Below are 23,302 nucleotides of genomic sequence, written 5' to 3' on the forward strand. Positions count from 1 at the left end.
TCCAGCACCACAACCGAATGCGCGAAAATTGTCACTCCAGCTCCCCGCCATCGCCTCCCTTTCTCCTACACCTCACCCGCTCCCCATATTCACCGCCCGCCAGACACCGCGCCCTATAAAGCGTCCGTCTGCGCCTTCACTGCAGCTCAGCCACTTCTTCCGACAGCCTTTGGTCGCGTCAAAGGCTCCCGTCCCACTACGGCTTCGGCCCTGCTCCTGCTCAACGCCCAAGTTGTCTCTGCGCGCCCAGCACCTCACGTCTTCAACAACATCCCCCCTCCGCGTCTTGTCGCCATCTAAGACCGAACTCGAGCGCCTTTTCTTTTTGTCTCCTACCCAGACACTCGAGCAGCCCGAACTTCAGCTGCCGCATAGGACGCCATCAGCGGTTCTTCCTCTCGCAGAGGAAGCGGCCAGACCTCGCCCAACACCTAGCCTCGGCTTCGCACCCTTCAAGCCACCTTAACGCGGCACCACGACCGGCGAATACCCTAATTAACCAACCCTCTATCCAGACCCATCGTCAAGGGCATGGCACCTTCTGCTATCACGACTACCGAAGAATACCAATTCCCGTTGAAAGACATCCAGTCACTCAACAACTATTCCGCTGGTAGTGTGGACAATCATGGCGCCTGGAAATCCAAGCAGTTGATTGCGCACGCTCTCAAGAGCCGCGTCGAGGCTATTGATCCTGATACCTGCAGCGTCGGCGAGGAGGAGGCCTTCTTCGTCGCCGACCTGGGCGAGGTCTACCGCCAGCATTTGCGCTGGAAGAAGAACCTAGGCCGCGTCAAGCCGCACTATGGTAAGTCACTGCACCCCACACCACGCAGACTCGCCACTAACATGCCGCAGCCGTCAAGTGCAATCCTGACCCCCAAGTGCTGCGTCTCATGACCGCACTGGGTCTCGGCTTCGACTGTGCCTCCAAGAACGAGATTGAGACTGTGCTCAAGTTGGGCGTCGACCCGTCTCGCATTATCTACGCGCAGCCCTGCAAGACCAAGTCTTACGTGCGCTACGCCGCTCAGTCTGGCGTCAAGCAGATGACATTCGACAATGCCGACGAGCTCTACAAGACCAAGCAGCTCTTCCCGGACGCCGAGCTGTACCTGCGCATCTTGACTGATGACTCGGCCAGCTTGTGCCGTCTCAGCCAGAAGTTCGGTGCCGCCTTGGACACGACTGCAGAGCTCTTGGAGCTGGCGAAGAAGCTGGAGCTCAACGTCGTTGGAGTCGCGTTCCACGTTGGCTCCGGCGCATCCGACCCCAAGGCCTTCATCAAGGCTGTGCAGGATGCCCGCTTCGTCTTTGACCAGGCGGCTGCACTTGGCTTCAACATGCACACCCTTGACGTCGGCGGCGGCTTTACGGGCGATGCTACCTTCGAGCCCATGGCCGCAGTGCTGTCTACTGCCTTGGACGAGTACTTCCCGCCCCACATCCGCGTCATTGGGGAACCGGGACGCTACTATGTCTCCACAGCGTTCACCATTGCGTGCCATGTCATCGCTCGCCGTACCGTTGCCGATGCTACTCTCGGCACCACGTCGTACATGCTGTACCTCAACGACGGTGTCTACGGCAACTTCTCGAGCATCATCTTCGATCACCAGCACCCCGTGCCGCGTGTACTGAAGAACGGCAACGATGTTCTGTACGACGTCCGTCGCTCTGGCTACGACACGCCGTCTCAAGTCGAGTACTCCATCTGGGGTCCGACATGCGATGGTATCGACGTCATCTCGTCGTCGTGCACCTTCCCCGAGCTACTCGACGTGGGTGACTGGCTCTACTTTGAGGAGATGGGCGCGTACACCAAGTGCTCTGCCACTCGCTTCAATGGCTTTAGCGACAGCCACGAGGTCGTCTACGTGTGCAGCGAGTCTGGTGCTGCGGCTCTTATGGATATGTAAATATTCTAGTGGAGTGTTGTGCGGTATAGAAAGATTTTTTGCGTGTAATAGCGAGACGGAAGAAGCGCGGATGGAGGTAATCCCTTGGTTAAAAGTTTGATAGATCTCGTAGTTGTTTCGTATTCTTATCATCCCAAATACAGTACATTATTATAGCTGCGTGGTCGCTGGTCCCTTGTGTCGATGTTGACAGCATGCTTACCTTCTTTTTCGTATTCGTCTTTGATATTTCTTGATAGTCGCTTGCACGACAGGCACTAATGACTGGGATGTTGAAGCCGATTTGCCGCGTTGGTGTTGACAAGCCGAAGCTCGCGGATGCTCACAGAGTAGTCGGCCCGCTGCACTGCGCGGCCCGCCTTGCGTCGAGGATCGTGGTTGTTACCAGCCACAGATGGCTTCGGGGGTGGGTGATTTGATTTGCTGGAAGCAGATGGTAGTGTGTGCCACACCAGGCACAGTATGCTGCTCGTATGCGCCGCCAAGTGTGATCAGGAGCGGCCGCAAATTCGGTCGCAGCGCGTAAAGTCGAGCAGTCCAATCACATGTCAGAGGGCCTCCTCAGCCCAGGAGGTCAGTATGGCGAGACCCGCTGCAGCCCAACTCTTGGAGGGCCATGTTAGAAAGGCTACGTAAGTCAGCAGCATCGCGTAGAGACCGCCGTGCTCGCTCGATTCCCGCATAAAACCTGAGGGCCCAGCGCGTGGCATGTTCATGTACAGTTGATGCACCCCGTCGCCCGGCAGCGTCATATCGAGCCTCGAGCGACTACCCCACCCCGCGCAGCCATCCACACCACCGTGTTGCCCTGCGCACGTCGAGCTATCCGCACCCGTAGCCAAAAATAAGTCGCCGCCTGCCATCGCCGGCGATCCAGGCACCGCTGCTGCAACGACACCGCAGCGCATATCCTGCACTCGCCCACCATGGACGGCCGGAAGCAGGGCCGCCCGGACGAGGAGCTGTTCCTGCGATACGACAACAACAGCAACCCAGACACGCCCATCATTCCCACCGTCGGGCCCCTGAGGATACAGAAAGGGCGCGATGGTAAGAGCCCGCCGCCGCGAACAGACTCGGCGGGCAGCTCGAGCCAGCCCGCCTTCTCGCGCCCTCCTCCCATGCCCTCGTTCCCCGCGCCGCCCACCAGCCCGCCCAACGCCCCTCTGCCCTACCCCGACAGCGACCGCCCGCCCACGCTCAGCACAGGCAGATACACTCCGCTCAGCGAGAGGGAGCGCCGCGTGCGAACAGCCACACCCCCTGACGGCGCAGACGGACCGCGGCGAGGCTCCAATGCGACAGGACCGAGTCCCACCTCGCCCAGCCAGCGCGCCCGCTTCGACGCCAACGACCCAAACCGACCCACGATAAGCGGCTATGGCGCGCGGAATCCAGACGGCTCCATCCAGCCCTCGAGGCTGGCCGAGCGCAGAGGGACAGCCCCGAAGCCGCTCCCAGACTCGCCAGGCCCCGAGGCGCCCGACAAGGAGGGCTTGTTCCAGAAGGCACCGCAGAGGAAGGGCAGCGAAGACGTGGGCGCCAGCAACCCATACCCCGAGTACCACCAGCAGTACTTTCCCCCGCCCGCTGCTGGCTCCAGTGCGGCCCCGGCTGCGCCCGCTGCGCCAGTCGTATACACAGGTCCCAACCAGAATGAGCCGGTACTCAAGGTGCCTACGCCCATGGACGTCAACCGCATGAGCTCCACCGCATCGACGTCAACAGTGAGGGCACAGAGAGGCTCACCTCCGCCCCCGGAGACGCCCATCATACCTCCCTCTGGCGGTGGCATAGAAGCGCGCTTTGCCGCAGCTGGCATTGCAGGCACCTCTACACTCACCAACCTCCAAGCGCAGAGTGCGCAGAATGCGGCAGCTGCTCAGCGCAACCAGATATATGCCAATCAGCAGCCCAGGCCGGGTCTCTCAACACCACAGCCGAGCCAACAGCCGGCGAGGAGACCATGGACGCCGACCGAGCAGCCTGGAGGCAATCCACATGGTCCACCGGCCGTGTACCAGGGCATGGATCAAGTGCCTCCTTCGAGCACTCCCCCACAGGGCCCTCTTCCGCAGGCACCAAACACTCGCTTTTCGCCGCCTCCTACCAACGTGAACGTACCTCCAGAACACCCGTTGAACCACGAGATGGGACGGATGAACTTGAATGAAGAACCCCCACCAGCGTACTCGAGTATAACAACCCCGCCAACAGGCCAAGCCCACAGCTATCCCAACGAAAAGGGACAGCAGCCAGCTGCCCAAGGAGCTGGTTTCTCAGACCCTAACCAAGGCCATCCGGCATTCGCAAATGACCCGCGTCCACAAGCTGGACCATCACAACCTGCGGCGGTCATCGCACCAACGCCGACGCAGAACCAGTTCCCTCCTCAAATACAAACCACCCAACCCGCACACACACCAAGTCCAGCTCCAGGACCCGGGCCGGCCTCTCCTCCACCGCTTCCTGAAGGCTGGATAGCACATCTGGACCCTAGTTCTGGCCAGTATTACTACATCCATCTTCCAACCCAGTCTACGCAGTGGGAGTTCCCCAAGGGTCCGACACCTCTGAACCTGAATGAGCCCATGTCTCCTACCGGTACATTTGTTGGCGGCCCACTGGCGTCCCCGTCGTTTGGCAAAGCCCCCATCGCATCGCCTGGCTTTGCTCCACAGACGGCCACTTTTCCCGGAGACTTTGGCATGGCGCCGCTTGCGACACCAACTACTACCGGCTTCACTGGACCGCCTCCAGTTGCTGGTGTAGACCAATACAAGGTTGCTCCGACCAACGGCGTGTACTTTGGACCGTATCTCAGATACACTAACATGGACATTGAACGAGGTCTGTGGCTAGGTTCGATACTGCTCATCACAAACACCCCTCATCCGCCGACTATTCACATCCATCAGAGTGCAGATCTGTCACCAAATCCGCGACAACTGAAGGCCAATCCCATCTATACACATCAGACGTGGATCTTTTACCGATACGACATTGATCTGAGAATGGAAGATGAGCACGCTGCAAAATGGACTTACGCGATCACCTCGCACCTGGGCTGCACTCGCTTCGAGTTTCTGGTCGCAGGCCGAAACGAGACCAGCTGGCGGTTTATTGCTCACTCTGGCAATGACTTCGCGCTGAACGTCAACGCAAATGAGAGAGCGAGGCTTGGTGGTGTAGGCCTGATGTGGAAGGATATCCTACAGAAGAATGCCGAGTGTGGCGGTTTCCACGTACAACTTGGTTTGGGTGGCCAAATCTACGCCGACCGGCTATGGAAAGAACTTCCTTTGCTCAAGCAATGGACCGCGACAAGTGGTAAAGAGGCCCGAAAGAACGCGCCATGGACTGCAAAGCATGAAGAAGATGTGTGTCATGCATACTTCCACTACTACACAAGTCACTTCGACCAGCCACACTTGCGAGAGGCATTTGCACAGATACCTCACATTCTTGCTCTCGATGACCATGACATGTAAGTTCAATCCGTGTGTGAAACAGCAAGCAACCCTAACATTACCCAGATTTGATGGTTTCGGATCATACCCTGAATACATGCAGTTCTCGAACATGTTCAAAAACATTGGAAGACTGGGCATTGAGATGTACTTGCTCTTCCAGCACCACACAACATTAGAAATTCTCCGAAACGTCAACAACGACATGGACCTTTTCACTATAACGGGCACAGGCTGGCACTTCATCAAGTATCTGGGTCCATGCGTTACAGTTGTTGGCCCCGATTGTCGTTCTGAGCGCAACCCGCATCAGGTGATGGCAGGACCGACATATCAAGGTATCTTCCCGAAGGTTGCGACTTTACCGCCGAGCGTTCAGCACTGCATTTGGATGGTTCCTGTTCCCATTGTGTACCCTCGCCTGGAGTCAGTTGAGCATCTTGCTCACTCCATGGCTACTGGCAAGAAGGCTGTCACGGGTACATTCAACATGCTTGGAAAGGTGACAGCTGGAGTCGCTGGTGTCGTCGGTGCTAAGAGTGTGGTCGGCGATGGCTTCAACTCTGTCAAGAAAGCTATTGGCAAGTCAGGTCTGATGAGCGGAGTTCTGAGTCCCTTTGGCGAGATCGATTTGCTTGATGAGCTGAGAGACCAATGGACGCACGATTCAAAGGTTGGTGATGCCCATCTACCGTCAAAGTATCTGCTAACATATTGAAGGATCTCGAACGAACCTACTTGATACGAACACTCCAAGGCATCGCACACAATAAGTCGCTACGAATGACGTTCTTCTCTGGTGCGGTCGACTGCTGCGGCGCTGGCCTCGTCCATGACCCATCGAGACCCCAAGATCACAAGACAATGTACCAGATCATCTCATCGTCAGTGGTAAATGGGCCGCCTGGAAGCTATGTGCTGCGACTCCTTCACAACAACCGTGCTCTCTACGTACCACAGAACGGACACCGCAGCAATAACCAACCCAGCGACACGAAGGAAGACATGATGGAGATTTTCACGCAAGACGTGAACGGACAACCTCGCGAACACAAGAGGCTGATGGGTCGACGAAACTACGTCGCTTGTGTCATCTACGATCCGGAGATCGTCAACGGGACGTTTGGTCAGGCTGTCCCTGGACATGGCAGTGGCAAGTTGAGTTTGGCGGTTGATTTCATGGTGCAGAATGATGGCGGATACAGTGCGCCGATGAAGTACGGGCCTGTCATCGTCCCCAGCCTGGAGTATGGTAGATAGACGGACGGCCGACATTTTTGTTTTCTTCTGTTCCAAAGGCGAAATGCATAGCAAGCGTTGTATATGCTTTCTGGGATGTATGTTTGGGCGAATTCTTTCAGTATGATATCAAGCAACAATAAAGGCCTTTCCACGCATGATTTCAAGATCGATCGAGCCCCTGTGATGATATAATTGAAACGTTCCCCTCCGCTGACAGCTCTGCGGCGCTGGGAGGTGGAATGGTTTGCCGAATTCGGCAATGACATGTGCAGGGCTTGGCTACCCGCGGCCATTGAATTCTCGACGGCGAGACAGGACAGAAACTACACCACCCACGCAATGACAGTTCCTGCGATACAGGCGACGGCGATACCGCGATTTCTCCTGCCGCAACTATCATGGCCCGCGCGGGTGTCACGGCCGGCTGCGCTGGGCGCACTGGAACAAAGTCGGCATAGATGCAGTGTAGCTTCCGAACGTCGCGCTGCCTTTCCGAAGCCATTGTCACGAACAACAATCCAGTGGCCAAAAACATCACCACGATATGCAAGCGGCTATGCGTCTGCCCTGGAGCTACGGCGCAACTTCAGCGCGACTGCACGGCAATCCAAGGACCATCACTTCGACACGCTCAAGTTTGTGCAGCGACTGAAGGAGGAGGGGTTCACAGAAGAGCAAGCCGAGGGCATGATGAGGGTCCTCAGCGATGTAATTGAGGAGAGGTCAGTTTAGACACGACTACTCAAGATCTGCAATTGACATATACAGCATACAAAACCTTACGCGCACCATGGTCCTTCGCGAAGACCAGGAGAAAGCCACCTACACGCAGAAAGTCGACTTTGCCAAACTCCGCTCCGAACTCATGACGGCCGACTCGACTGAATCGAGTCTGACGCGCGCATCGCACGAGCGCCTCACAAACGAGCTCGCAAAGCTGAACTCGCGCTTACGGGACGAGATACAACGGACACAGGCGTCAGTACGGCTAGACTTGAACCTGGAGAAGGGACGCATAAGGGAGGAGGCAAACGTGCAGGAACTCAAGCTGAAGGAGACGGAGACGAGGATCGAGCAGGAGACGGCGCAGCTGCGGGAGAGGCTCGAGGCGGTCAAGTTCTCGACGCTGCAGTGGCTCATGGGTGTGTGTACGGGTACGGCGGCGTTGATGTTGGGTGTCTGGCGGTTGTTAATGTGAGGCACGATGTGACTGCTTGTATGAAAACATTTTGGGTCAGACGCGGACAGCCTCAGAAGCCACAGAGCGCAAGTGCACACGGCCATGTTTCTGCGCCGCACCATACATGTGCAACAGTGCCTGTCAATGCAGTTTACGGCTGCAACGGATCAAGAGCTCCGTGCACGACGAGATGGTGCCGAGACGGCAATGGTTGGTTTTAGATAAGATAGTGTGGCGTGCATATGCAAGCACGCGGGAACAACGTTGTCCGTGTCGAGCACTGAATACAAACGGCTGCCTTGGTATTCAGGCAAATTCACGAGCTGCGCGCTGATATTGAGAGGGCTGCAGCCCGCCTATGAGGCCATGTGGATACAGACGCCAGGTCGCCTAGCCGGCCTGGCGCCTCAGATCAGCCACATGTGACACGGGAGGCTAACGCTCTGGCATTTGGCCGTGGTCGTGGTACTTCACCGCAACGTCACACGAATCATGGCGCAGAGACGTCGCAGCGCAACAGCTTGCGGCCAGGTTTTCTAGCTGTTTCCAAGCGGCACTGATTGGCCCCCACCTGGACATGGGACGGCAGTCTAGGAATCAGCCTCTTGCTGGCGGCCGCGCTTCAGAGCCCGACTGGTGTGACGGCTCGACGGCAGCTCGACGACGTTACAGGCCGTCTGGCGTAAGATGAGGGCAGGACGGTGCCATAGCACGTGTCGCGAACCAGGCCCGGCGCCTGGTAGTCCTGGAGCCTGAAGGGGCCGGTGAAAGGACAGACCCTGGAGCTGCTCACGTGCCCATGTACCCCTCATTGCCAGCTTGCACCAAGATAGGCGTACATGGCGGCGCAACAGCAGGGCGATAGGGCGCGAGCAGACTGAGGGTTTGGAGATGGCAGAGGGTGTGTGCCAGCGCGCAAACGGGGCAGCAGATCATGTGAAGGGCAGCGCAGGCGCCAATTGGGGGAAGGCGCAGTCGAGGTGGTGTTGTTCGCTCAGCGTCTGTGCACGGGTCGTTCTTAGGGCAGACGCTCGCTTCCTCAAAACAACTTCGATCCTCTTCTGCCCGTTGATCCACACAAACACCTCAACAACTCCGCCCACCGTCTATCCTTCCATACGCACCTGCACCACCCCCCACAGTCCCCCGACTACCACAAACCCCCCCAACTCAACCATCACAATGGCGACTGAGGTACGTCGTGCTGATTCTGCCCCATCCCCCCGCTACTGTCCCCGGCGGGATGCCCCTCTGAGCCCCGATAATCCCCAAGCAAGCAACGCAGGCTAACCGTCCGCAGCGTGAGAGGTACGAGACAGCTGCCCGAGACAGCGCCCGCCAGTAATTGACGTCGCAATAGCAAGACTTTCCTCGCCCGGCTGTGCGAACAGGCTGAGCGTTACGATGGTAAGTCTCCGCGCGCTCCCTCCGCTGGCCGCGCAAGCTAACAGTCGTGCAGAGATGGTTACCTACATGAAGGTCAGTTTGCTCGCCCGTCGCTGCTCACCCCAACTCACATGCTGATTGTTTCGCAGGAAGTCGCCAAGGTATGCCCGACCGCATCCGCTCCTAAACGAGCAGGCGCCCGCCACAGCGCAGGCTCCCATCAGCGCCCGGCTAACGCAGCATAGGTCGCCGGTGAGCTCACCGTTGACGAGCGCAACCTTCTGTCTGTCGCCTACAAGAACGTTGTCGGCACCCGACGCGCGTCGTGGCGCATCATTTCGTCCATCGAGCAGAAGGAGGAGTCCAAGGGCTCTGAGAAGCACGTCGGCACCATCCGCGACTACCGCCAGAAGATCGAGACCGAGCTTGAGCAGGTCTGCCAGGATGTCCTCAACGTCCTCGACGACTCCCTCATCCCCAAGGCCGAGTCTGGCGAGTCCAAGGTCTTCTACCACAAGATGTGCGTCTACACCGCTTTCTCCGCTGTTTTCATTGCAAACAGGGCTGACACCGGCACAGGAAGGGCGACTACCACCGCTACCTTGCCGAATTCGCTTCCGGTGAGAAGCGCAAGGTCGCTGCGACCGCTGCACACGAGGCTTACAAGGTATGACGCAATGGCTATCCAGCAACATGAAACCATCTAATCCCGCAACACAGACGGCCACCGATGTCGCCCAGACTGAGCTCACACCCACCCACCCCATCCGTCTCGGCCTTGCGCTGAACTTCTCGGTCTTCTACTACGAGATCTTGAACTCACCGGACCGTGCTTGCCACCTTGCCAAGCAGGCCTTCGACGACGCCATCGCTGAGCTCGACTCTCTGTCCGAGGAGTCCTACCGCGACAGCACGCTCATCATGCAGCTCCTCCGTGACAACCTCACTCTCTGGACGTCATCAGATGGTAACGAGGGCGAGGCCGCCGCCACCACCGACGCACCCAAGGAGGAGGCCAAGACCACTGAGGACGCACCCGCTGCATCCGAGCCCAAGGCCGAGGAGCAGCCTCCTGCTGCCGCCCCTGCCCCCGCCGCTTAAGCACACTCTCCCTCTCTCGACCTTGTGTATCCTCAGCCGTCGTCATCTGTTCTCGAATAGACGAAGGAGGCCGGCAGCGAGTGTCCTACGGAGTTGTACGTGTTCTGTGTGATTTCAAAAATTGGCTTTGGCAGCAAGCGGTTCGGTACGGTCGAATTCCCCATGACTGAATGTATTTCCCTTTACTCTCCTATTGCCGGCGCTGTCCCATCGAGCACGCAGTGTGTTGGGGTCGCGTTCCGCACACGACTCTAGTACTTCTGAGCTCTTCCTCATGAGAGTCTTGGGCTGCTACCGGCGAGATAGGGCTGCGTTCGGTACGTCGGATGCTACCCTCAATTCCCCCATGTTTTCGTTTTGGCAGCACATAAACACCTCGATCCTATGCCGACAGAGATGTTTGACATCCTCTTGGTGATTCTGGGAGTCAGGACATCAGTTTCGATGGCCGGTAGAGCAGTACGCAAAGCTCTGGAGGGCTTCATGTCATCATACTGCACTCTTAGCTAGCCAAAGGAATCGCTACTTCAATCTTGCACTCTTATGCTGTGATATGACTTAAACCTTGAGGCGCGTCCATTCTGACTCACTGCAACGTGCATATATGTCGCTGATCTGGACTCTGATCGGTCCTTTTCCATGTGCCAGACCCCGTGGGATGAACCGCCCCACCACTTGGAGCCGAGCGACCTCCCCGCCCAACTTTTCCGTTTCTCATGTCGCGTCGCGTATGGCAAAAGTTCCGAACCAGCCCTTAAGGGCGAGCGGCGCTCATAATTCAAAAAACACATTCTGTTCCCTAGAGCCCTAATTTTGTCCTCCGCACGACCCATATAAACCACGACCGCCCGCGCAAAGCCAAAAAACCATGGCCTACACCAAAGACTACTACCACATCCTGCAGCTGCCCGCGCCAGGCTGGACCTCAAAACAGCAAACCAGCGCAGCAGAGCTCCGCCGAGCGTACAAACTCGCCCTGCTAGCCGCGCACCCAGATAAAGCGAGCGCCGTCGCTGCCACGACCACGACAACGAACGCAACGCAGACGAAGACGAAACCCGCATACACAGTCGACGACGTCAAAGAAGCCTACACGACCCTCGCAAACGCAACCTCAAAATCCGAATACGATAGTTGGTTCCTGCGCCATGGCGATGGGCTGATCACGACGACGACGGGCAAGGAGGGTGCGAGGGGCGAGATACAGTTGTCGAGTGATTTTGTGCTGGGGCTTGAATTACTTGATTTGGCGGATTTTGAGATGTGGGAGGGGGATGGTGTGGATACGTCTGCTTCTATGGGTGCCCAAGGAGGAGAAGGGGCAGAAGGGCAGACGACGTGGACGCGTGCGTGTCGGTGTGGTGCAGATAGGGGGTTTAGCATTTTAGAAGAAGAGTTGGAGGATGCGGAGGAGAGGGGTGAGAAGGAGGTCTTGGTTGGGTGTTCGGGGTGTAGTTTGTGGGTTAGAGTTGGGTTTGAGGTTGAGGTTGGGTGATGGGATGGAAGTAATGTTCGAGCAGGAACGGCGCGCCATTTCCCTTGATTTGGAGAACGGGGGCAGCAGAGAGCGTGTATCACGATGGTTTCGGCGATGACCTCGAGACAGCGGACTACATATCGATTGTCCGCCTCTGTAACATCGATACTGTCTTCAAGGCTGCAGGGCTACGAGGTGGTTGCGTACGGTGGGTACTCGACTGCCTAGGTCACAGGGAAGGTCTGCCACGCCTAGTCTTATCATTCGACGCATCTGACAACCATGACCTACATGGCTCGCACCGATTCCTTCTTGTAGACATCCGAAGTAGATGCGGCGTGCATGCAACGCTGCTGCTCATTTTGGGAAAGGTAGTAGGAAAGATTGTCAGGGCATATTCGCTGGAACATGGCATGTTCCGAACCGAGAAGAGACTTGGGACGGAGGAAGGATGAGATGTGGTCTATGTCTTCCTTTCGAGCCTGCTCGAAGAGACATACATGCGGTCAGCAAGGCGGTAGTCCATCTAGACACATGATTACGGTGCTTCGACGAGCACATATCACGAAAAGCCCAGCACCACATAGATGCCACGATGTGATATGTCTGTTAGGAATGGCAGATAGAGGGAAATCATCAACCCAGTGAAGCGGAGAGTTTGACCTGAGCCGGAGGGGGCATCAGTTTATTCATCTATTCTGATAAGGTAAAAAAGCCATTGGGTAAGAAAGTCTGGGTATAGAGACATGTATAAATGAGAGACATGTGATACAGCCAAAGCAAGGCTGTACCAGTAATTGAGACATCCCCCCCACGCTGGTTATTATTGAAAAGACAGAAACTCCACCAACGCCAGTCAAAGCAGAGCCCATGCAGCTCACCTTAATCACATCTCCGACTGTGTCGGCAGCATCGCCTTGAGCTCATCGACCTGCTTCTGCAACGCAGCCTTGTCCGCCTCAAGCTGCGGCTTCCGCCTTCTAATGCGTCTTCCGCTTGGGCTTATGAACATTCGGTCCGATCAAGTCGCCGTTGTCGTCAAGTACCATGCCCTGCTTCTTCAGCATACTTCTGACCTCTAGCTCCAATTTCGCAAATGTGTCGACATGCGGGATCCCATATCTCTCACACGTTATCTGAACGTTGTCCCATTTATGGTACCGTGCGTCACAGCAAACCACCACCTTTTTGGATTTAGCGAACAGACCCAACTCGAGCAGAGAGACTGGGCTGTTGGTGTCGACATCGAAGAAGAAGCAGATGACGTCTGCTTCTTCTTGCGCGTCCAGTTCCCAATCGATTTGTGCTCGCATTCCTGTAAGTCCATTATTATCTTTAACGCGAGCCATGGCTGGGTCCCAATCACGGTCCGGTCGTCGTGGATCGCACACGGTGATGGGTAGGTCCGAAAGTAGCTGTGCCATGAGCGACTGCCACTTGACCGCTTTACCCATCTCTATACTACCAGCGGTAAAGACGTTGAATCTTTGGTATGGAGGCGGATCCACGGCATTTCCACCTATAGTAATCGAGTACTTAGGGGTAGAGTGCTTAAAATCTTTGTGTCGTACTGGCGGCGGTGATGGCAACTTTGGAAGTTGGGCATCCCCAATCTTTTCTTTTCCCGTAAACGATAGTTCAGGCTTGTTTTCCTTAGTCGACTCGCTGCTGATAGTCTTGTTTTTATCTTGGGACTTCTCGGTCATATTGGACATGATTGAGCTCTTCGTTAAATGGCTTGTCAACTGCTGCAGTCGGTTTTTGGCGGTGAAAACTCCGGAACTGGTAGGGAAAGTAGCTGCTCGGGCTGTAGGGGTGTATGAAGAAGGCTGATGGAAAGTGTGGAAGCTGGAAATGCAAGTCAGTTCCGTGGTTCTTATGCTTCTTGGTGGGGTCTAGTCATACCGGGCCAATGACATAGCTTGGACCCTTGAGTCCGGTTTGTCTGGGGTCTCGGGGCAGTCGTGGAACGATGCAAACGGAATCGCACACGGATGCTGTTGGCAACGCAATCGACTCAGATGTTGTTTGTGATACGAAACTGTGACTGGAATGATGGGGCAGATATTTCGCAATGCGCATCGCTTTGTCCTCTTTATTTGCGCTTCATTGAAGCTGCCTGGATGTTTGGCGCCTGGGATCCACAAGGTTGAGGCGCAGACCCCAACAGGGCGGCGGCTGACAGTTCGCATGGCGGTAATTCATGCCATACACTGCACGCGCGCGATTCTTCACACACCGACTTCTTCAGTCTAGGATATTGCTCATACATTGGGTCGGTATCGGGGCAGTGCTGCTGGTGTCTTGTTCATTCTCATTGTACCTAGGTACCCGTGGCGTCTGCGGCAAGGCTGTCTAAGGCTGCCATTCAAGGCAGTTGCCCGGACCACGCGAAGCAATCGTGTTAATCACACAGCTACACACTAGTCTATTGAGTAAGTGATCTGGTGATGTTGGAATTGGTGTACGAGGTCACGGACTTGGCCGGCAGAGTTATCGCGATGAGTAGATGGTAGTCATAGCTAAGGCTGAAGCTCACATAAGGGCGCGAAGAGGCTGGAGCACGTTAATCACACTAGCACCGAGTATTACCTTCCCCACATAAAGAATGTGGATCACGCCTTGACGCCCGCGTTAAGAGAAGCCCTGGTCATAAGAGGAACCCGGTGTGGCGATGCAGTCACAGGTGCCACATCACATCAGAATCAATCATGGAGTCGAAAAGGGCCTAATTATCGCCTAGCGTACGGAATGCTGACTGACAACGATTCATAGGCTCAAAAGCCTATATGAACAGTCAAACCACGTCTGCCTACGATTTCCAGCGACGCATTGTTAATCACGCAAACAAGAAAGAAATGAACATGCCAATCGCCGATCACTTTCATAGTGCATCTCCAGTTCCTGACCGAAACATCCAAGAAAGCACCTTGTACACAGAAAAAATTAAACACCTACCTGCCAGAAGTCTACATTGCTGTAGGGAATGTGTAAACTTCAACTTTCATACTAATGTAGACAGTAGAGCACCTGTTCAGTTTTATCTTTCTATAACGTGAAAGAAAGATGGAACATGGGTAGCTTTACACAAAACCTGGTTCCTGCGGCCTCAAATCTCGGCCTAATGCACCAATCTCACCAACGTTGTCTCCCCATCCAAGGTCTCACTCTGACCGGTCTCACCTCCGACGTTTTGGCAGGAGATCATGGAGGAATTTCTTGCCCTCGTTCTTCTAGACGACAAGGTTGCTCATGAGCGGGTTTTCGTGCTTCTTTCCCCTCAACGTCAAGGTCGGGGTACCATGACCTCTCGCAGTGTCTGCCGGTGTGCTGCCAAAGCCAGCCGGCTTGCGTGCGGCCACCTGATTCGCCAACTGGGTCTGGTTGTGGTCCTCCGGCTTATCCATGATCTGGAAACAGAGTGAAGTGTCTGCAGTAGTCATAGTACAGAGACACTTGATGCCCACGAACTTGACAGGAACCGGCTCAGCTTGTACCCCATGCTTCTTCTTCATCGTTTTCGAAAGGGCTTGGAGGTCGAAGCTGGACCTGGAAGCGGCCGGCGGCGCAGCCTGAAAACGTGACTCAGTAGGATCGTGGAGGTTGCTCATCGATCGACTAGATCGCAGGTCCTTCAAAGTGGGTGCACCACCACCGCGCTTTTTTGGGAACTTGGGTAGCGTAGGTAGACGTTCTAGGAGCGACTTCTTCGGTGTCTTCTTGAACTCGACTGGGACTCTCCGTGCGCGCCACGATCGACCACAGCCTTCGCAGACGACGCCAAATCGTATAGCCCTGGCGCTGTCCTCAGACAAATGGATCACCTCCGGGTCGTTCATCGGTTGGAACTGTTTGACCAGAACCCGAGGAGACCGTTGTTGCCGGGTTGGCGGTGCAGGATAGTTGGCAGGATGTTCCTCCAGTTTGCACTTAGCACAAGATCGGTGGGTACATTCGCAGCTCAGAACGTGGAGTGGATGGATGTGTGGTTGAGTGTAGACCTTGTGGAGACGGTTACACTTGCAACAGCGCCACTTGCCGCTCGAGTGCCCCTTGGGTCTCAGGTTTATATCTTTTGTGAGATCGTACATCGCTGTTTGAAACGTCTGTCAAGCTGTTAGCACGAATAGAAAGATTCCTCAGTACCGCGTTGGCAAAGCATAGCAAGGGAGCTACATACTAGTAATAAGTTAGCAAGATATCCTGAGAGCTATTCGAGGCGGCTACTTTACCCTCGGCAGAAACGTAGTGGCTGTTGGGGTCGGGCCTGACAGGTTTGGATTTGGGTTTGCGATTGGGGTCGGAAAGTTCCCAAGCCCATTTCATTCTCTCATCCTCTGTCATGTTTGATAAGTCCGTCCCTATTTTCCGTGGGCCGCCAGGATCTGCGAGTGAGTCTGTACGTTCAGGAAGCGCGTTCTTGTTGCGTCCATCTGGTTGGTGATCTGACGATGAGGACGGTAGAGCGCTGAGGCCAGAACCGTGACTTGGCAACGAGGACGTCAGGCGTTCTGTGCCTTCAGGGAGCGGGCCGATGAAGTGCTCATCTGGATGTTCGCCAGAGGCAGAACCGTAAGCTGACGATGAGGAAGCCGCCGAGTCGGAGTTCGTACGTTCACCTAGCTCGTCGTCGGTGTGATCTACTGACTGGTTGCCAGAGCCAGAACCGTTTCCCGACAGCGATTTTGTCCAGGGGATTTTTCCCGTGGGGTAGGCCATGGCGGAGAGCTTGCGTGGTGTAGACAGCGAGGGATCTGCAGAAGCAAGCGGCGAGAGTGCAACGAAGTGGAGGAAAACGAAAAGCCGAGTCGGCGGTGATGCGGTGATATTGAGACTCCGAAAGCAATCCTCGGTGAATAGCGGAAGAGTAACGATGGCAGAGCTAAAAATGAGGTGAACGCGAGTGATTTGGGTTATGGGGATACAGCGTTTGCGTTTGCACACGGGAGCCTGGAGAGTTCACGAGGTGAGCTGCATTTTAAACAATCAGCGCTAGCACCTGAATCTGACGTAGATTGGAAAGAGTATTGTAAGTGACAGTCGCTGCTCAGAATTGAGTGTGAAGGTGCGAGGATGCGCAGTGTGTCCTCCCTCATTTAGTTGTGAAATGCAGGAAAGCAGCAGTATTCAGTCAAGAGCAACGTAAAATACAGCAATCTCAATGCGACGCAACTCAGGCGCAAAACCGACTGTTCAATCATATCTAACATTTCACTGAGATGTATCAGTCGCCATTCATTGCCATAATCTCTTCGGAGGCAAGTGCAGGAAAGTATTAGTCTCACGCCAACCTAAGAAAAAACTGAACACCCTAGAGTCTCTAGGACTACGTTGACGTTAGGTCACCTACTTTGCAAGTTTTTGTCTCAATGTAGTCTGCAGACCTGTTCAGTTTTTTTCTTGTCTGAGGAGGTCTGATAATCGAGCTAGAATGTCCTCGCAGAACCTCGCCTGAGGAGGCCGGCATGCGGGATGATAAGCGAGATGTATTTGTAATATGCCCGTCTACTTCAGTTTAACCTGTAGCACACCCCTCCATGCCTGTAGTGCGCTATCAACATATTCAGTTGCGTAGAAGTCGACATCGTCGTCACTCAGCACATGCTTCAGTGCCTCACCCGTCTTGCCCCACCGCACCTGCGCCTTAATCGCAGCATGACCTCTCTGTTCGATGAGATTGATGTAGCTATGCGCCACATCCCGTACCGCCTCGAAACAACTCTTCGTCTCAGTTTCCATATCATTGACCCAGTTCTTTGGCAACTTGGCCTTCATGCGGTGAGTCTTCGCATTGATGACCTTCTCGCGTAGGTGTTCGATCAACTTGATGAGTGCGCGCAGGACTTCGAACTTGGTATAGCAGGACATTAGCATATTCTCGTGGAACATGGTGGGCTCGTCTTCGGGTTTTTGGTGCGTGGCGCCAGGCATACGCAGTTTCTCCATTGCACGTCGCATCGTGGAAACCTCTAACAGGAGTGCTTCCAGCGCCCCAGGAAGCGCCTCGAAGGAAAGCTCTGGCAAGGTCATCGTCCTAACGATGAGATTGATTGCCTCCCATGTGTCCTCAACTTGGTATTCCGCAAGCGTCATGTCAGGCTCAGTCTCCCAGGCATGATCCGGAGGCATGGCAACTTTGTGTATCCATTCGCCCTTGAACTCCAACACCTGTGTCTCTCTATAGAGAAAACTACTGCTAGCGTCCCAGATATCAAGGCTCTTGGCCAGCCAATGAACTTCAGGAAGGCCGTTGGGCATGATGTATGAAAGTGATCCAGGATGCTGACTGTGCTCGTAGTTGGGGAATATGGTCCTATCCACGACGTCCTTGATATTCCGGTAGCCTGCATGGATTAGCCAGTTTCCAGGTTCGAAATGAGTGCAACATACTACTTGAGTCGATAACGGGAATGTTATCGATCGGTTCACCCTTGAGTCGTGCTATGCGACGGCTCTCTGTGTTGCATATGTGCTTTGTCAAGCTCGACTTGAAATCCCGTTTCGCGGCCAAGAGTTCCATAGCTTGATCCCATGGAAGCGACTGGAGATCAGAACATACTGCCTCATTAAGCTTGCGTTCCATCCTCTCCATTGTCCCGACAGCTTTTCCTAGTTCCTCTTCGGCTGAGAATCCTTGGTAGCCCTTGGCACCAAATGGATGTGTCAGTGAGATGCGTGACAGAACATATGGTGACAATGTATGCACTAGCATCTCCTTGCATTTGGTGTGGCTGTACAACTGGAAAGCGGATTTTCCTAGACCGAGGTTTAGGTGCAGCCGTGCAGCAAGTAGTGCCAGCGGTCTGTTTTGCTTTTCTTTATCGCTCGCCACCAAATGGCGCGCTAACATTGCAGCTTGAACGAGAACTCGTGAGTTTGGCGTATTTTCGAAGGGATGATCGGGCTCTTCGTTGCGCATAGCTTCTTGGTGAATCCAGAGGAGTGTGTATATTGCGACAAAACCTTCAGGCGACCTGGGTGTCCGTAACTGAGGGGCTCGCAATGCGGTGATCAAAGGTACCTCCATGAGCCCTTGCCACCTTTGAGCAGATGGCGTCGAGAGTGATATCCAGAAAAGATAACACATCTTGAGACGATTGCCGCAATGAACAATCCAGTCTTGAGCCGGGTACTGATTCTGTGCCAACAACTTCCCCGCGTCTTCGTAGTGATTTTGCGCAAATTCCCAGAGCTCTCCTCGGTCCTTTGAGGTCATGCCGTCTAGGAATGGTCGAATATCTGCGTAACATGTGATAAGGTTCGCGTGGTTCTTCCAGTACGTCTTACAGTCGGCCAGCATTGGAGTTCCTGGAGCGACATTCTGGCGAAGTGTCATGTACGCGAGTCTCAAGGGGCGGTCTTGGCTTTGGAACTCCTCAGGGTTGAAAGTACGACTTGTGATATCGGAGATCAGGCGAACAGCGTCGTCAGCGGAGCGTGTTGCGTACGCGGCGGCTAGTAAGGATGTCCAGATATCCTTCTTCCAGGCACAAGTCTCTCGAAGGCTAAGAATGTCAGCAATAAGTTGGGTTGGAAGTCGCTGAAGTAAACTGCAGCCACTTTACGATGCTAGACGGCGTCATTAATCCAACATACCTCTCCTGCTGTGATATAACGCGCTCAATGTACGCAAGACACTGGCTTTCAAGTAGAGACCATTCTTTACTCTGCCGTGCAAGTCTAATCTTCATGCCCCACAAGTCACCCCGATGTTTCGTCATAAGGTCCTGGAGGGCTGCAGGCGGGTGGTTCCAGTGTTCGAACAGCTCGCTACACTTCGCTTGCCGCGCGAAGATCTCGCCCATAAAACGCAAGTCGCGTATATCCTTGAAAGCGATTGGGTCATCTGGAGCCGCCTCGTATGCTTGCTTCAAAAGTCTACGAGCCAGGTCGAATTGAAGTTTGCTTTTCATCTCGCCCTGGGGAAGTCCTCGCTGCTGTTCAGCTGCGAGTTGAATAGCGAGTGTTTGCGTGAAGTGAGCATGCTTTTTTGCAGATGTTGATCCAGCGCCCTCCTTGGTTTCTTTACTGTAGTGAAAGACAGCCTGTCAAGCGTTAGTACCAAATCTAATCTCACCCTGTTGTAGTTTTATGTGGTAGCGAGAAGGCGCGGGGAGATGCGCATTCCCAAAGGTGTCGAGATACAACCAGGTCGTGGCCAGATGCCGGTTTCTTACGTACCAGGCGGAAGTCTTCCCAGCATTCCTCTGCCAATGCCACATTCGCTAGAGCAGACCAGAGATCTTGACGGTCTTCCTTGCGTCCCAAGGCTTTCGCAGCACGTTGCCAAACTTTGAGGTTCCCGTCGCCCACTCCGCTGATGTTTAGGTTATTGTCCTGATCTTTCCGCGTAGCGTCGGCTAAGATCTTATATAAGTAGGACAGCAGCCGAATATCGTTCACCCCTGGCTGCTCCCAGGCCTGTTGTACCAAATTTGCTACATCAGTGTCCACATTGTTCAATGCAAGACATAACCGAGCTTTCCATGCCTGCTCGAAATTAGCCTGAGAATGAAATTTCCGATGTCGACTAGCATACCAAAAGAAATGGGTTCTTGGGTGTCTTCTTGAGCGATTTTTGTACGAACGAGTCTGCGAACTTCGCTTTTGGGTAGTCGCGCTGAGCCTTACACAGCTTCTCCCAACTGTTGCAAGCCATGACAGCCGGCACCGAAGCGCGGCTTGATTTCGCAAAAATAGGAACGACCGATGAAAGGCTAGTGATGCTCGACCAATGTCAAAAATGAGGTGATTGGCTGGTTGGAATTATTCGTCGTTGGCGGGGATGTGTAAGGACGGGAAAAGATGATGTAGGCGTTCGGGCGGAAGTCGGAAGCGAGCGCCTCCGCTTTAGGTTCTCTCACCAAGCAACTGCACCTCTCACTTGCCCCCTGCCTAGATAACCAACACCTGCGCAACGAACAAAAAGCAGAACTACGACGCATCTGGCCAATTATAAACTCGTAGGGTTTTACTGTCGTTTCATTACAATTTACGTACTATCTCAATCTCGGCAAGTTAAATTGGGAAAGCATCTCCTACAAAGAAACCCCCAAACAGGTCTGCAGCCTACATCAAGATGAAAGCATGCAAAGTAGACGACGTTAAGTCAACGTAGACTCCAGGGTGCTCATCTTGCGACGAGACAAGCAGTCTAGTCAACTTCCATATCTATATCCTCATCTCTATCTACCTTCGCAACTGAACTAACACTCCGCTTCTCTACACGCCTCTTGAACTTATCCTTCATATTTGCAGGCCGCGCGCTCAACACGCTCAAAGGCGAGCCGCTTCCAACCATGAGCTTACTCTGATCCACGTTTCCAGCACCGGCCTTCTTAGCTGCTCTCCTACGCTCCATACCCGCCTTGCGCTCCGCCGCCAATGACCTAGCAGTATCTCCAATCTCGATCAGATCCTGGTTCGCGCCCTTGACCATGTTGTAGGCGTTGCGGAAGTCGGCGTACTCAGGACCTTGGATGTCGTCGCTGAATGCTTTTTGGTCTGCTTCGGTCCAGGTCTTGAATTCGTGCGCGAGGACGGTTGCTACGACTAGTTGCTGCAACACGCCGTCTTCGTCTTTGCAGATACGAGATGGGCTACCCAACGGGGCAAAGGTAGCGTTGATGGCGTCTTTGATCGCGGAGGGAGTTTCGTTGCGCACGTTAATGAAGAGCTGGACGAGCTTAGTGTGGGCAGCTGACTTCAGCGCGTTGTAGTCGAGCTCTTCAGCCAGAGCGTACATGTGGAGATGGAAGGTGTAGTCGTGGATGTCGACCAGAGCGGTCGTAGCGGCGGTGGGCGGGTTGACATCTGGAATAACAGTTGCGTGATAGAACTTAAAGTTCTTCTGAATGAGCTGCTTGCTACCGTCCCGGACGACCAGGTAGTCTGAGGTGTAGATGAAATTGACGATTCGGTCCATGAGGATAGGATGGAAGTGAGGCGGCAGGTTGACGAACTCTGGTGGGTTTGGAATTGTTGCCTGGTCATGTTAGTCTCAATCATAGTAAATATCAAGGCCGGAAAGCTTACACCACCAGGAAACAGTCCCTCCTGTAAAGCCTTCGGGCCGCCAATCAACATGACAGAATGTACTTTGAACTCCACACCAGCGGCGGTAATCAGATTGAAGTCGCGACCGAGAGGCGTTTCAAGTAGGAATTGAACATGATTGGCCTACAACTTCTTCGCGGCAGGTGGATGGGCGTAGGGTTTCTTGAAGACCTTGCACAAGAGTTTGCGGGCGCTGCGCGTATCGATCTTCTCTGGCTGGATAGACGCAGTCTCGCGTTGCAGCATCGGCATCTAGGGTACCTGGGGCACCGGAAGCACCTTGTATGTGCGTAAGGGATGTACGTCGTCCATCGCGAATGAAGGTGTAGGAATAGTAAATCAGAGATCCCCAAAAGTGTCTTGTGGCGCGAAGTTGAGGTGGGAAGTGGGGTGAGACAAAGTGAAGGCCTGTGGGTTGGCAAGTCGCGTGCGCTATATCGTTTGGCGCTTTTCACGACAATGGCGCGATTTCGCGCAGGGTGAAGAGACACAAGTGCAGGCACGTAGGAAACCGACCAATCCGCGACAATCTTTTGCATGAAGCATCCACATTACTCGTACAATCATATCCCAAAGAGGCCCAGCTCTTAGAATGTCGGCCTTGTCCTCTCACCCTTCCACAACCCCATAACCTCTCCTGTTTCCCCAACCCACTCTCTGACGCCAGTGACAACAGCCTTTGCCATGCCAGCGTTTGTTCCACTTCTCGCCCTCCTCTTTCCTTCCGTGCCACTACTGGCTCCACCGACGCCAATGCCTGTTCCGGTCCCGTATGATGCTGGTGCTGTTCCTGGCGTGATGTAGCTGCTACCGTCTCCGGTCGCGTACTCTGAGCCCATCGAGGGAAGCACATTCTCGCCAGCCGACAAGGAGACGAACAAGGCGAAGGGGACTAGCCACACGCAGAGGCCGAAGTAGGATGCGATTTCGGTGAAGGTAGGAATGTTGGCATCGCGAGAGTAGGGATACGAGGAGTACGTGTTTGCCGGTGGAGCACTGAAGTGGCGGAACCACAGGTAGTGGTTCGCGATTACAAGAGCTGGAAATGATGGTCAGCATTGCGCCGGTAGAGACTTCCAAGCATCATAGCATACCACAAGAGGCCAAGAAGAGTGGATCCGTGAGCTTGACGATAGGGAACCGCCTTAGGTTCTGCGCATAGATGAAATGCGACCCGACACTCAATGCGCTGAGTCCAATTGGAAACCTATCGACTACGAGAAGGAGTGTTTGTATGCCAACGACGCCATAAATGAGCCGGTAGAGCAGTTTCTTCGCGAAGACGGTATGCTCCTCCACGAGTTCAGAAAGGTAGTACAGGCCGGAAGCTACGTTGCGTTAGCCCCATGAAGCCAAAGACCGAGAGCATCACAGCAAAGTACCTATCGCAAGCGTCAGGAACGCGAAGCCCAGGATAACGCCGACATATCCAAGCAGCGGTAATATCCACATGTTGGCTTTTGACACACTT

At 54.5% G+C, this 23,302-nt stretch overlaps 9 protein-coding genes across 9 annotated transcripts; 5 read left to right on the forward strand and 4 right to left on the reverse strand.

The window, feature by feature from the left end:
* Nucleotides 1–531: 531 nt before the first annotated feature.
* On the forward strand, nucleotides 532–1,919 carry SPE1 (Ornithine decarboxylase; the record flags this gene model as incomplete). The annotated part of the gene is made up of 2 exons (XM_051450816.1): nucleotides 532–808; nucleotides 859–1,919. The coding sequence occupies 2 exons, from the start codon at nucleotides 532–534 to the stop codon at nucleotides 1,917–1,919; spliced, it is 1,338 nt and encodes a 445-aa protein (XP_051298009.1).
* A 926-nt stretch (nucleotides 1,920–2,845) lies between these two features.
* On the forward strand, nucleotides 2,846–6,649 carry J4E86_010318 (uncharacterized protein; the record flags this gene model as incomplete). Its single annotated transcript, XM_051450817.1, has 3 exons — nucleotides 2,846–5,406; nucleotides 5,456–6,062; nucleotides 6,110–6,649. The coding sequence occupies 3 exons, from the start codon at nucleotides 2,846–2,848 to the stop codon at nucleotides 6,647–6,649; spliced, it is 3,708 nt and encodes a 1,235-aa protein (XP_051298010.1).
* Nucleotides 6,650–6,970: 321 nt separating this feature from the next.
* J4E86_010319 (uncharacterized protein) lies at nucleotides 6,971–7,829 on the forward strand (the record flags this gene model as incomplete). The annotated part of the gene is made up of 2 exons (XM_051450818.1): nucleotides 6,971–7,353; nucleotides 7,400–7,829. The coding sequence occupies 2 exons, from the start codon at nucleotides 6,971–6,973 to the stop codon at nucleotides 7,827–7,829; spliced, it is 813 nt and encodes a 270-aa protein (XP_051298011.1).
* A 1,164-nt stretch (nucleotides 7,830–8,993) lies between these two features.
* Nucleotides 8,994–10,298, forward strand: J4E86_010320 (uncharacterized protein; the record flags this gene model as incomplete). Its single annotated transcript, XM_051450819.1, has 8 exons — nucleotides 8,994–9,005; nucleotides 9,112–9,119; nucleotides 9,172–9,218; nucleotides 9,271–9,290; nucleotides 9,347–9,358; nucleotides 9,443–9,717; nucleotides 9,777–9,864; nucleotides 9,918–10,298. The coding sequence occupies 8 exons, from the start codon at nucleotides 8,994–8,996 to the stop codon at nucleotides 10,296–10,298; spliced, it is 843 nt and encodes a 280-aa protein (XP_051298012.1).
* Nucleotides 10,299–11,166: 868 nt separating this feature from the next.
* On the forward strand, nucleotides 11,167–11,516 carry J4E86_010321 (uncharacterized protein; the record flags this gene model as incomplete). Its single annotated transcript, XM_051450820.1, has 2 exons — nucleotides 11,167–11,485; nucleotides 11,506–11,516. 2 exons carry the CDS (start codon nucleotides 11,167–11,169, stop codon nucleotides 11,514–11,516), a joined length of 330 nt encoding a protein of 109 aa, XP_051298013.1.
* A 3,492-nt stretch (nucleotides 11,517–15,008) lies between these two features.
* Nucleotides 15,009–16,494, reverse strand: J4E86_010322 (uncharacterized protein; the record flags this gene model as incomplete). The annotated part of the gene is made up of 2 exons (XM_051450821.1): nucleotides 15,009–15,881; nucleotides 16,003–16,494. The coding sequence occupies 2 exons, from the start codon at nucleotides 16,492–16,494 to the stop codon at nucleotides 15,009–15,011; spliced, it is 1,365 nt and encodes a 454-aa protein (XP_051298014.1).
* A 786-nt stretch (nucleotides 16,495–17,280) lies between these two features.
* Nucleotides 17,281–20,434, reverse strand: J4E86_010323 (uncharacterized protein; the record flags this gene model as incomplete). Its single annotated transcript, XM_051450822.1, has 5 exons — nucleotides 17,281–18,119; nucleotides 18,166–19,280; nucleotides 19,372–19,820; nucleotides 19,957–20,265; nucleotides 20,315–20,434. 5 exons carry the CDS (start codon nucleotides 20,432–20,434, stop codon nucleotides 17,281–17,283), a joined length of 2,832 nt encoding a protein of 943 aa, XP_051298015.1.
* Nucleotides 20,435–20,929: 495 nt separating this feature from the next.
* On the reverse strand, nucleotides 20,930–21,861 carry J4E86_010324 (uncharacterized protein; the record flags this gene model as incomplete). Its single annotated transcript, XM_051450823.1, has 2 exons — nucleotides 20,930–21,760; nucleotides 21,811–21,861. 2 exons carry the CDS (start codon nucleotides 21,859–21,861, stop codon nucleotides 20,930–20,932), a joined length of 882 nt encoding a protein of 293 aa, XP_051298016.1.
* A 557-nt stretch (nucleotides 21,862–22,418) lies between these two features.
* Nucleotides 22,419–23,283, reverse strand: J4E86_010325 (uncharacterized protein; the record flags this gene model as incomplete). The annotated part of the gene is made up of 3 exons (XM_051450824.1): nucleotides 22,419–22,870; nucleotides 22,926–23,159; nucleotides 23,214–23,283. 3 exons carry the CDS (start codon nucleotides 23,281–23,283, stop codon nucleotides 22,419–22,421), a joined length of 756 nt encoding a protein of 251 aa, XP_051298017.1.
* Between the last annotated feature and the right edge of the window lie 19 nt (nucleotides 23,284–23,302).

This window comes from Alternaria arbusti (assembly GCF_024043155.1).
Source record: "Alternaria arbusti strain BMP 1465 chromosome Unknown scaffold_21, whole genome shotgun sequence".
NCBI classification, from domain to species: domain Eukaryota; kingdom Fungi; phylum Ascomycota; class Dothideomycetes; order Pleosporales; family Pleosporaceae; genus Alternaria; species Alternaria arbusti.